Consider the following 12500-nt stretch of genomic DNA (forward strand, 5'->3'; position numbering starts at 1 on the left):
AAAGCACTGTATAGGTCTGTATAGCACTGTATAGCTGTGTATAGTACTGTAGAGCTGTGTATAGGTATGTATAGCACTGCATAGCTGTGTATAGTACTGTATAACTCTGTATAACCCTGTATAGCTGTGTACTGCTATGTATAGCTGTGTATAGGTCTGTAAAGCACTGTATAGGTCTGTATAGCACTGTATAGCTGTGTATAGTACTGTACAGCTGTGTATAGGTATGTATAGCACTGTATAGCTGTGTATAGTACTGTATAGCTCTGTATAACCCTGTATAGCTGTGTATAGGTCTGTAAAGCATTGTATAGGTCTGTATAGCACTGTATAGCTGTGTATAGTACTGTACAGCTGTGTATAGGTCTGTATAGCACTGTATAGCTGTGTATAGTACTGTATAGCTCTGTATAACCCTGTATAGCTGTGTACTGCTATGTACAGCTGTGTATAGGTCTGTATAGCACTGTATAGCTGTGTATAGTACTGTATAGCTCTGTATAACCCTGTATAGTGGTGTACTGCTATGTACAGCTGTGTATAGGTCTGTAAAGCATTGTATAGGTCTGTATAGCACTGTATAGCTGTGTATAGTACTGTACAGCTGTGTATAGGTCTGTATAGCACTGTATAGCTGTGTATAGTACTGTATAGCTCTGTATAACCCTGTATAGGTGTGTACTGCTATGTACAGCTGTGTATAGGTCTGTATAGCACTGTATAGCTGTGTATAGTACTGTATAGCTCTGTATAACCCTGTATAGTGGTGTACTGCTATGTATAGCTGTGTATAGGTCTGTAAAGCACTGTATAGGTCTGTATAGCACTCTATAGCTGTGTATAGTACTGTACAGCTGTGTATAGGTATGTATAGCACTGTATAGCTGTGTATAGTACTGTATAGCTCTGTATAACCCTGTATAGCTGTGTACTGCTATGTATAGCTGTGTATAGGTCTGTAAAGCACTGTATAGGTCTGTATAGCACTCTATAGCTGTGTATAGTACTGTACAGCTGTGTATAGGTATTTATAGCACTGTATAGCTGTGTATAGTACTGTATAGCTGTGTACTGCTCTGTATAGCCCTGTATAGGTATGTATAAATGTGTATAGCCCTGTATGTCTGTGTATAGCCCTATATAGCTGTATATAGCTGTGTATAGCTGTGTCTAGGTATGTTAGCTGTGTATGATTACGTTGTGTACCTCCAGGACATAATATGTATGTAATGATATAATATGTATTGGGTACATAATAATTCCCCATACATGACGTACCTACGCTGGAGAGACTCTGGGATAATCGACTCCATTTTCCCAGAAAACGTGGGTTCCGGTCTTATTACGTATGCTTGAGTTTAAACGGAAGCAGAAAAGAGAAAACCGTAAACAGTAGAAATGGCGGGTTGAAAGTGTTCGAGAAACAAGAATTTTAGCCTTACACACAAAGAAACTGGAGAAATGATCATTGGCTTGCTTTAAGAGCAAGTGAAGATGAAACCTCTTGACGCTTTCGGTGAGTGTATTTTGAGTGTTTCAGCGTACATTCCATCGTTCAGAATGCCATCGTGCAAGCAACACGATCGACAAATTTTTTGTGGAAACGACACAAATGTCCTCTTCTACTGCAATTTGATGTTTCCGTAATTCTGAATGGCTTCGACAAGACCTTATTCCACGGATTTTTCCTCAAAGAGACTTATGTAATGTTGCGTCGGAAAATTCCTGTGCGGTATAAAGACATAATTCAAACCTCGTCGTTTTATTATTTTTGTGATTTATATATATTTCTGACGTAGAAAAAATCAAAATCAAACAGCGCTGAAACTTTTAGATTTTGAATCTCCCTCCAAATTCTGGGGCTTCCGAATTACTTACCGACTTCCTGTCGGACTTCCATTGTTACGCAAGCGGCCAATCAAAAATATAGTTAAAGCCGATTATCCCAGAGTCTCTCTGGGCACTCACCCGCTGGCCAAAAAACCCGAGGACTCTGGGTACGAGATTGAGGTTCTTTAGGAAAGGGTTTGAACCTGAAGTACATGGTAATTTGACACGATTGAGAGTGCACGCAATGAAATAGGAAGAGGTTTTTGCCTTTAATAGCAAGTATGTTGTTTGTTTCAATAAAATGTTTCGCTGGAAAAGGATTCTGTGATATTCTCTGCCTTTGTGAATTATAATATCATGTTGTGTATTGAATTTTCGAGCTTAAGGTTGAAATGTGATACGGGAGGATATTTTTAGTATTGCTCTGTAAGCAGGAAGGGTTCACGAAAATAAACAGGTCTGTTGGAAGCGTGCTTGAGTTTCAACAAAATGAGCACCAAAATCAGCAAAAAATTGTGACGCCGATGAATAATAAAGTAGCTGCTATTTCCAAAATGATGGAATTATCTGGTGATAAATAACCTCGTCTTGGAGAGTAAATTTTTGACTTTGCAGAAACAATGGTGGGCGATTGTGATCTTTGTTTTGAATTCACTCATTTATTGTCAAACTTTATAACACTTGACAGAAAAAGAAACTTACGAAAACCAGGTATCTTGCCATCATTTGACACAGATGCTTCACTGTTTGGCGAGTAAACTTGCCGCGGTAACTTAATCACGGCGCCCGCTGAATTCCGGCGATGTCACTTTCGATTTTGCGATTTATTTGTGCGGCCAAAAGTACAATAACAAAATTGAACGTAGCAAAAATCTCCCAAAGCCTATATTCACGGTTCAAAATTAATGTTGTTTTCATGTCGTAAATATGTTATTCTCGAGCGACCGTCCTGGAAACTTCCTTCTGCTCTTTCTAAAAACTGTGTATCAATATTTATGTACTTTTGCATCAATGTTTGTTTTTGCATAAAGCAAGCTAACAAAATCTGTACCTTGCTGAGTTCGCATTTGTTAACGTTAATTGTATTTTCGGTCCAATGCTTCTGTTTTACGAAGGGGTATATGTTTTAGGTCACCCATCCAGATACTAACCCCGCCGGATTAACGTTAGTAAACTTTAGTATTACAAAGCTGTCAGATGCTCAGAGGGCATGCTTAAACTTGTGGTGAAAAGAAGTTGTGAGAGAACTTGAAAATTATCAACATGTCAGCCCAGAAGCCAATGTTTCTCACTTCCCATTTATTTTCTTCAATCTTTCTGGGTTCAGTACTTTGCTATAGTAACCACATGTCTTCTCAGGCTATTTACCCAAGACTTCTATCATGGCGCTACAATGATAGACAATACCAAAACAATATCGTGCACTGTTAGTGCTACATATTACACAAGGACAACTTGAATCTCCTGGAAGACATCACACAGCTCAGTTGACATTATGGAATAAATCGCTGTGTTACTTCACTACCACACGTAAGCAATGCGTGTCTACTTTTTCTAAAGAGGACAGGACTTTCTTCTTTCTGACAAATGATTAATTAATAGGCCGGTAGCCAGGTTTTTAACCTCAGAAAAGGATCTGTTTCGTCGTACGAACGTGTGAGGACCAGTGATCCAAAGGGCCTCTGCTGGTATGACTTCTGGGTGACCCCTTAAATGGTCTTAATGACCCCCCAACTAGAAAGAAATTGCCAGGAACGCTGCACGTACCACAGGCAACCCAGTGTACCCTCACGGAGGGTCTAGTTTTGAAATAGTTTCCTGTTGCTCTTGTTCTAAACTTTTTTTAAACTGAAGAGGGTGTAATAAGATTGTCAGTCAAACGGAAAATGTTGTGAAAGAGATTACCAGGGCGGAAAGAGGCCGGGCGATGAAACGAGCGGGTCCAAGCAAAAAGGTGTGATGCAGTAGACTGGGATCTACCAAAAAGCCTTTTCAAAATGGCGGCAAGTGTTGAGGTCGGCGACTCACTCGAAGAATTGGAAGAATTGTTTTTACAGGACATCACAGACGACTTTTTTGATTTGAACGAGGACAAAAATTCTTCAGATGTTCCAGACACGTAGCTGATGTTAATGTAACAAACATTTCCCCTCTGTTTTTGATTGGTTCTCTCCTATGACCTATGGTCTTTAGGTAAATCCAAGTGTTTTGATTGGTGCTTTATTGTTCAGGACTTTGCCATACAAGCCATTTCCATGGAAAAGGTTATAAGCCATGATTTTTTTTTACATTTTGTTTACATTCTGTTAACAAAGCAAAGGAACTCATTTAGTAAAAGGCGAGTATTTTTACGACTCATACTTTGTGTTGAAGGACCCAAAAGGCAAGTCAAAATACAAGAACGTATATGTATGAGGCCACCTAAGCAGAAACAGCCACAAGTCAAAAAGTGCAGAGTGCTGGAATATGTACTCACTAGATGTAGATGTAGAAGTCCTTTAAGGCCTTTTACTGACACCTTGAAAACAATACAAAACAGAGAGTTACTGTATTGATATGTACTAATTGATTGAGTAAAAGGGCTAGATCAGCCACACCAAAATAGATGCCTCTGATCCTTGAGTGTGAATTAGTGAATTATTCACACTCACATAATAGCTACTCTGTGCCTTAATGGGGATAAGTTATGGGCGAAACAATTTTGCCCATTCCTGAGAGATGCCTCGAGACCGACCAAAGTGGGAAGACACCAGACAAAATGTAGTAAGAGTTTAATCAAACGTAACAAAGCAAATGTATCTTCCCAAAGCTCAGAAAACTAAAACATCCCGTATGTAGTTCAAAAAGGCTGATAGATTCTGAAGGTTTGCTGCGGTGAAGTGGTCTGGGTCCCTGAACGGGATTTGGCTAACATTGGCATCATACTGGCCCGACGTCACAGATATGATAGAACTTTCCCTCCCAATTAAACCAAAGCTCTGAGGGAGGATGACTGCAAGCCTCCGCGATCCTGGTGGAAAAACCCGAGGGCTCGGAAGCCGAAAAGTAAAAGGAAGTCGGAGGGCTGTTGAGGAGGGAGCGCAAAGGAGGGACGACCCATAGCCGAGCCGAGCCAGGAATCCGGTCCGGAGACCAGGAAACGGATTATAATTAGAGAACCCGCCTGGCTGCGACTCAGGTGCAGGGAAAAGAGGGAATGAACTAAATGAGGAAGGGAAACAAAAAATAAAATAAACAAAAAGGAAGGACTGTGAAGGAAAGCAAGAGTTTATTGGCTTATTTTTCTAGAACAAGCAAAAACGAACTAAACATCAACGCCCTTTTCCAACTCTGCAATTTCTGGCGATATGCCCGGGACGGCCGCAGGCAAAACAAACAATGCCATTAGTACGGGTACCGGACAAATTGTATGACTGTGCCCTAGGAAAGGTGTGTTGAGCACCCGTTCGAAAACCACGCAACAGGGGGGTGGGAGAGTAGCTCTTTGTAGCTTTATCAATCTCCTTGAATTGGCAATGGCGATTTCTTCCTTGGAACCCAGGAGCTTAAGAAGGACTCGCTGAAGTGCCGGATTCTCAGCAAGGCCTCTTGTTTGTCTAAGGATAGCGTTGTAGCCTAAGATTTCAGCATCAGCATTCTCCCTGGCAGTGTCAACTAAATGTTCCAGGGCAGCCATGGTGGCGTGAGCATCAAACGCCCCCGGAGGACGAGAGAAAAGTTGTCTAATGTACTGGAGGGCGTGAGCGACTGTGTTCTGGGAAAGTTTTGACTTAACAGCCTCAATATCTTTCTTAACATCTTCCATAGGGTCAAGAACTGGCTGTAAAAAAAAAAAAAAACAAGGGGCTGTGAACTTTGTATATGGACTAAAACGTAAAAGTGAACGACCGTTAAAAAGAATTAGGTTGTAAAAGAATGATACAACGGACAAAATGCGAACAAAGATACAGTATACAAAACAAAAAATAAAAAAGAAGAGTCCCTAGAGGGCGTGCCTGAGAAGAGCTTGCAGAAATGTTCGGAATACAAATTACCTTCAAACATTGTTTGCCATGTTATGAAGTGTTCATACAAATCTGTCCCTCTGTGGAATGTTTGTTGAAGCTCTTGTTTCCAGGCTTTGAAGTAATTAAGTACTTGGTTTATGATGGTAACACGTTGATCTGTTATTGACTGCAGTGGACTGTTATCTTTGAAGCATTTCACATTTTCATAAATTCTTGGGTCTTTTCTGTGGCAAAGCCATGTCTTAGCAAACTTTTTCAGACAGAGTATTAACGGCAAGCTTAATACTCGCATTTTATTTAAATTATCAAGATGAACATATAAGCGCCCTGATTAAACCGTATTTGTTGTTTGTTGATTTTCCCAAGCGGGTGAAATCTTGAAAATAGTTTTTCTATTGTCGGTAAAATTGACAGCGGCTGGCGATTCGTCGTGAGCGATTTTAAGTGAGCAAGTTTGAAGTTCTGAAACGCTGCTAAATCCAAATATACCCAGCTGGTTTTTTACTATGTTATGTAAAGGCTATCGATCTTAAACATATGTAAATCTAGAGTGGAGTAATGTGGAGTACTCCTAAAAGAAGCAGCGGAACACGGCTTGGTCATGATAAGTGGGACATAGCAGCATCCGACACTGTCTTACTTCACTCAAATTTAAGCAGCTTCCGACGAAAATGCTTGAGTGATATTCCAACAGACAAAATAGTATTGAGTTTTGGGTCAAAAATATCAAAAAGGCCTTTAAATAAGACACTACTGGTGGCCCAAAAATAAATAAAGAAAACTTCATTTCCGGTTTGTGGAGAGGATATATTTAGCAGCCATTAATAATTGCACCGGAAGCGCGGAAGGAGCGCTCGTGCCAGTCCTTCTCCGCATCACACATTGGACCAAGAGCGGACTGCCCGTTTTACCGCCCTACGTATAAACGCCCTGAGATTACTGTGCATGTAATTTCAGTTTTAGTTGTTGATTAAAATTGTTCATTATTGTTTGTAAGGCTTATGTGTTTACTGCTGTCAGCTCAGCGGTGTTTGATCACTCTAAACTGTATACATTAATGACGATTCATTTTTTACTTTATACAGAAGCATAATCATTTCCATACACACTATGTTGCTTTCTGAGATGAGAAACAGGAGCTCCGCTTTCAGGCTTGGCTAAAGCCCTGTATTAGTCTAACCACTGGTAGATATTGTGTAATGTTAGGCTTCAGTCCCTTCTCTGTTGTTTTAAGACTGTGAGTGGTGGTCTGGCAATATGCTGATGCTCAACTGAGCCACTGGGGAAAAGATCTTTAATTTCAATAATATCTGGGTATATCCTTAAAGTGCGGATCACCTCGACAAACTCGTCCACTTTATCTAATCTCCAAATTGTCATAGATTTTGTTGTTTAGGCAACAAGCATGTAGTGCTTAAACGCTAATCGTGTTTTTAAATGGAGGATTTCACTTACTTACTAATTGAAAACTCGCTTTTCTATTCGCTTTGAAAGACAGGAAAAGTGGTGACATTTTGATCCATGACTGAGCATTGCTTAATGGGGAATTACTTTGCATCGATGTCTTCAAAGACTGAACTATGCCAGTGCAAAGCAGTCTGTGAAGTCAATCTGGTATTCAACCAATTTCTCTTCCGTGCACATTCGTAGATCAAGTTCTGTTACAACTAGTTTTTCCACTTTTGGAAGCTGCTAAAACAGTGAGATTAACACAGAGTGTTTGAAGCGAACAAGAGAATTAGTCTTCAATAAGTGCAGATAATTACTGAGCGGAAAAGGTTTTTTTAGGTGATAGGCACTTTAAAATAAAGAGTAAGATTTTGTGTTCTACAGCACGGACTGTTTGTTCCTTTCTTAGCTATAGGGGGCCCAGGCTCCTTTGGGTATCATGATCATACAATGTAATTTATGGTTAACAGTGTGATACTGTCCTTTTTACTATCTCTTAAGTAAAGAGTGTGGAGGTTAACTGAAAGATTTTTTTTAACAGCTCCTTGTATTTTCTGTTTTGCAGCAAAAGGTGTGTCTTCGTTTTAGCTTGTCAGATCTGAAGAGTCTACGTGAGGCCGAAATGTCCATTTTATTACGTCACCCAAACATCCTTCATCTCTATGGTGTTATCATTTCAAGTTCCTTTTCACCTTCAGTGGCTTTGGCAAGTGTTATTTACCCACAATTTTATTCTGTTACATGGTTTTCGATAGCTTTTCAAAGAACCTGATTTGATAATGAAAGTGCCGAACATGGTTATTTCCGTTGTAAGCTCGATTGCAAGTGCCTTGGGAGTGAACCCTGCAAACTAAATGAACTCTCAGAAATGACGCTTACGTACTTGAGACTGGAGGGAAAAAAAAAAGAAGAAATCTAAACTTATCCCGTGAATGAAATGCCAACGGATTGATTATTCCGTTGAGTAAGCAAAATAAGGCAATGCGACTTCTTGCTAGTTTGAAGGATTTATTGTGTGTGCTTGGTTGTCTGAGATACCCAACGCCCGGTCTCCGGCCTCAAACGAAACCCTGTAATAACAAGCTTATTATATTTTTCTCAGCTCCTTCAAATAATAATATTATAATGCCTTTGTATGTTATGGGATCACCAGCTGAAGTTGTTGATAGGATGTCTTCTTGTCAGCTGTAATTTTATGGTTTGTTGGCGAGTTATCACCAATTCTTCTTTACTGAGAACATTGATACACTGTAGTTGTCAGAGATCTGTGTTTTCGCTATGAACAAGTGAAGTACTTTTACATATCCTCATGGAATTTCTCATCCTATCCCAAGTAATTACCCTTGGTTATCGACAAAGTGAAATGAAGTGCTTGAACAGAGAACCCAAAGACCTAGCACAACCTTTGGTATGCATGTCAAGTTTGACGGAACCTTCTAGAACTCGGATGGTTTTGCAATGATGACAAAAATAATGACAGAGCGGTGTTTAAGCCTTTGTCGTCCAAACCGGCCGTCAATGGGGAACCCCTGGGAGTCAATGGGTTAATCACTCACTGAATGTCCCCATTAATTAATTGAGTGTCGTATAATTACTTCGACCTTTCACAGCAGATGCAAACAGCACAACGAACCAATCCAAATTAGTAGCAATTCCATATAACATACTGCTGGTTAGTTTTGGTTTTCCGTGTCCTTCTCATTGGTTGATAAACTGGCGCGAGATTTTTAAACCAATCACTAAGCGTAGCAGTTGCAATCGCGTAATTACGTTTGACTGTCATTTGAAAACTGCTCTAATGGTAATGATGATGACGATGATGACAAAGACTTTTTAAAGGAATTTTCAGCTATTTGTTAAGGTTGGTTACAATTGATGTCCGGTGTCATTTTAACTAAAATCACTGGTAATAGTAACTTTTAATTCTTTTGCAAAAAAATAGGTTTTGGAGTTTGCAGAGTACGGGAACCTCCATGAATCCTCTGCCCAGCGCTCGGTAGAACGGCTTTGCAGATTCACAATCCAAATTGCTACTGCTCTGGAGCTTCTGGAGTCCAAGAAAGTCATTCACCTGTTAGTCAAATCATATAATTGTTTGGTCGTTTCCAAAGATCAGGTTAGTTTGATTGGTAATCGGACTGAGTAGAGGCCAATTCGGTCTGTAATCATACGATTGATAAGAAAATCTGACGACTGCGCATCGGGAACAAAAAAAGAAAGACAGACAGACAGACAGACAGACAGACAGAAAGACAGAAAGACAGACAGACAGAAGGAAAGAAAGAAAGAAATTTAGGAGTCTGTACACTGTTTCTGGGGTGTTTGAAACCAAGGATGGGATTGGTTGATTTAAACTGACTACAACTTTGAATTCGATTGGCTTATTGGACTGTCGATAACAACTTGGCAAGCGAGTTAGCGCCTTAAGGGCGGCAGAAGTTGTGGTATATTTTTGCCTAACTGGGAAATTCGGTTATATCAAATGAGTTGATAAGGGTATTAAAATTGACCACCATTTGAAAGATTTGTGAGCTACAGTCAGTGACAAAATTCGTTGGAAAAGTACACGTCTATACAGATCTGAAGCTTTTGCAGCTCACTCTTCCCTCACAATGTTGTTTTAACGCGAGTTTCTGAGCCCATTTGCCAAAACAACATCGTGGGAGGGCAAGGTATTGTACAATGTTTCAAAATCAAAAATTTTGTCCGAGACTGTAGCTTTCGAGCGTGAGCCCTTTGTTCACAGCACGAGGTTTTTTCTTCTTCAAACGAATAGTTTTATTGCTTTCTCGTGTTGTTGTTTGTATACAAGTCGACCTGTCACTGGCTTTGCGAAAAATGGCAGTAACAGTGATTGAAAGCAATTTATGCTACGTTTGTATGAAGGCAATCATGTAAAGTACTTGGAGGTTGGGAAGAACTCTCAGCACTGCGCCACGCCTGCTCTCTCAATCAATAGCTGATCAATCATTGATTGATGAGTTTCAACGTGAATCAATAATGAGTTTTTTTGTTTGGCAGGTGAAGCTTGCTGGTCTTGGAGACTGTCACTTCGAAAGTGATCTGAACAAGTACGTATATCATGAATTAAGAGTTTCTTTCAATGGTGTCTTGGGAAGACTCGGAAAAAATCCGATTGCTCCTGTAGGTGGTTTTCACGTTACGTCATCGCCCCCATGACTGTGCACGAAAACAAAAGATGTCTTATCAGCTTCTTTTATTTGTCCACCACTTGTTGTCCATTACGACATTGTCATCTGGGTCTCAGGGGATTGGTAGGCGCCTATGGTCCCGTAGCGCAACGGATAAAAGTTCACTGTTTCTTTACAAAAAGGATTGAAACCGTTCCACTTTTTATTGGACCCGTGCCATTTTTCCTCTGTCGTGTAAACGCGCCTCAAGTTAAAACCCCCAAAACAATAGAGCTGCGTCCTAAAGGGATCCAATGAAGTTAGAGGTTGTGAAGAGCTTCTTCCTATCTCAAAAAATAGCCTGATCTGTGAAAATGACTTTACATAGACCTGGTATTGGACTTGTAGTCTTCTGGGGCCCGTTTCCCGAAGGTCCCGAAGCGTTACTGGCCGTTTTCGGGTGTCACAATTCCCTCTGTATCTCAAGAACGGAGAGGATTTAAGTCGTCAAACTTCACAGTCAGTTTGCTTTTTTTTACCTTGAAAAAAATGTCAAAACAACGGCTCTCCAAGACAAGCGGTTGACAGTTTCCGCACAAATGGCTTTTCGGGCCCCAAAAGTTTTCGGGACTTTAAAGAAACGGGCCCTTGGAAAAGCCATTTGTGCGGAAACTGTCAACCACTTGTTTTGGAAAGTTCAGTGATATTTTAACACGTTTTCAAGGTAACGAAGAGAAAAATGACTGTGAAGTTTTTCATCTTCAATCCTCCCCGTTCTTGAGATACAAAGTAAATTGTCACACCCGAAAATGGCCCGTAAAGTTTCGGGACTTTCGAGAAACGGGCCCCTGGTCATGCACTCCTTTCATCACCCGTTCATTAGCGGTCAAAGCTAAGACAATCCGATTGCATTTTGCCACTCAGCGTCTCTTACCTGTGGGGACCCTTTTCTTTGTTTAACAGAAAGCTGCCAGTAAGTCACACCCAAAAGGAAATTGTGTATCAATTTGCCAAGATTTTTTCGACTTACTTTGCCCGCTACGAAGAGTTAACGCGGGGTACTGTAATTGCTAAAAACATCAAGGTGAGTATTTTACATGCGCGTCTTGCATTACAGCTTTACAAACTTTGCTTTACCCGAAAGCGGAAGCTTTCTGAAACGAAAATGAGCAGTTTTCGGCCATAGGCATCAACACTTGTCAAAAGCGAGGGCTTTGTTGTATTTGCGCACACTGGTGGCTCAGTTGGTTGAGCATCGGGCACTGAGCCATGCTGGATGTCGCGGGTTCGAACCCTGGCCGTATCAAACCTCAGGATCTTATAATAACTGAGGAGAAAGTGCTGCCTTTAAAATTTCGTCAGCAAATGGTTGTACCGTTTTCAACTCTTCCCGGATAAGGACCATAAACTTTAGGCCCCGTCTCACAGATAATTTCGATGCATGTTCATACGTTCCCTGTGGGAGTTACAGGGAACCCACACACAAACCAGTTTGATAGACAGCCACACCAAGCTGTGGTTAGATCTGAACTCGCGATCGAATTGAAAAAGCTACTTATTTCACTGCTTTTTTGTTTGCAGCAAATTACAATTTAAACATTGTTATTGGAATTTTTAAGCAATTCTTAACTACAAATGATTAACTTTGATATAAATGGAAATTTAACAGTGTCTGGAACGTTTGTCCAGATGTTTTCAGATGTTTTACTGCAAAATCGTCACTGTGGCAACAAGTCGAAAAACGGAAGGACTGAGTTTGCTCCAGCAGGAAATACCGCTGCCTTAACTGATTAATTTCGGATCCATTGTGAATGGAACAGCAGAGATTGGACATCTGTAAAATCTCGATTTGGATTGGTCTTAGTATTTCAAATCCAGGGAACCCTTTTTCATAAACTATTCACCAGATGCTGAAAAATTTGGATTCTGATTGACCGAAAGGAACGCGAAATCCGCTATAAGATCGAAAACGGTTCTTGCCTGCAGTCACCCTTAAACGGTTTGTTTTCGTGAAAGGTATTAATGAACACTTAATGACTGGTACCGAGGGAAACATTAATTTTGTTTCCCGAGAATCTCAATG

The 12500-nt window shown here is 40.4% G+C and overlaps 1 protein-coding gene across 3 annotated transcripts in view; it reads left to right on the forward strand.

Annotated features, from left to right (window-relative positions):
• The window catches only part of LOC138000465 (uncharacterized), a 60153-nt gene that overhangs the window by 25012 nt on the left and 22641 nt on the right, over window positions 1–12500 (forward strand). For all 3 annotated transcript variants that reach the window (XR_011123127.1, XM_068846909.1, XM_068846908.1), the window contains exons 5-8: window positions 7852–7992; window positions 9229–9402; window positions 10308–10357; window positions 11381–11501. Coding sequence is in view for 2 of the 3 variants with exons in the window: in XM_068846909.1 (XP_068703010.1) it covers window positions 7852–7992; window positions 9229–9402; window positions 10308–10357; window positions 11381–11501 (486 nt within the window). In the remaining variant the exon portion in view is untranslated. The remainder of the gene's footprint in view (window positions 1–7851; window positions 7993–9228; window positions 9403–10307; window positions 10358–11380; window positions 11502–12500) is intronic.

Source organism: Montipora foliosa, chromosome 4, assembly GCF_036669935.1.
Source record: "Montipora foliosa isolate CH-2021 chromosome 4, ASM3666993v2, whole genome shotgun sequence".
Taxonomy (NCBI): Eukaryota; Metazoa; Cnidaria; class Anthozoa; order Scleractinia; family Acroporidae; genus Montipora; species Montipora foliosa.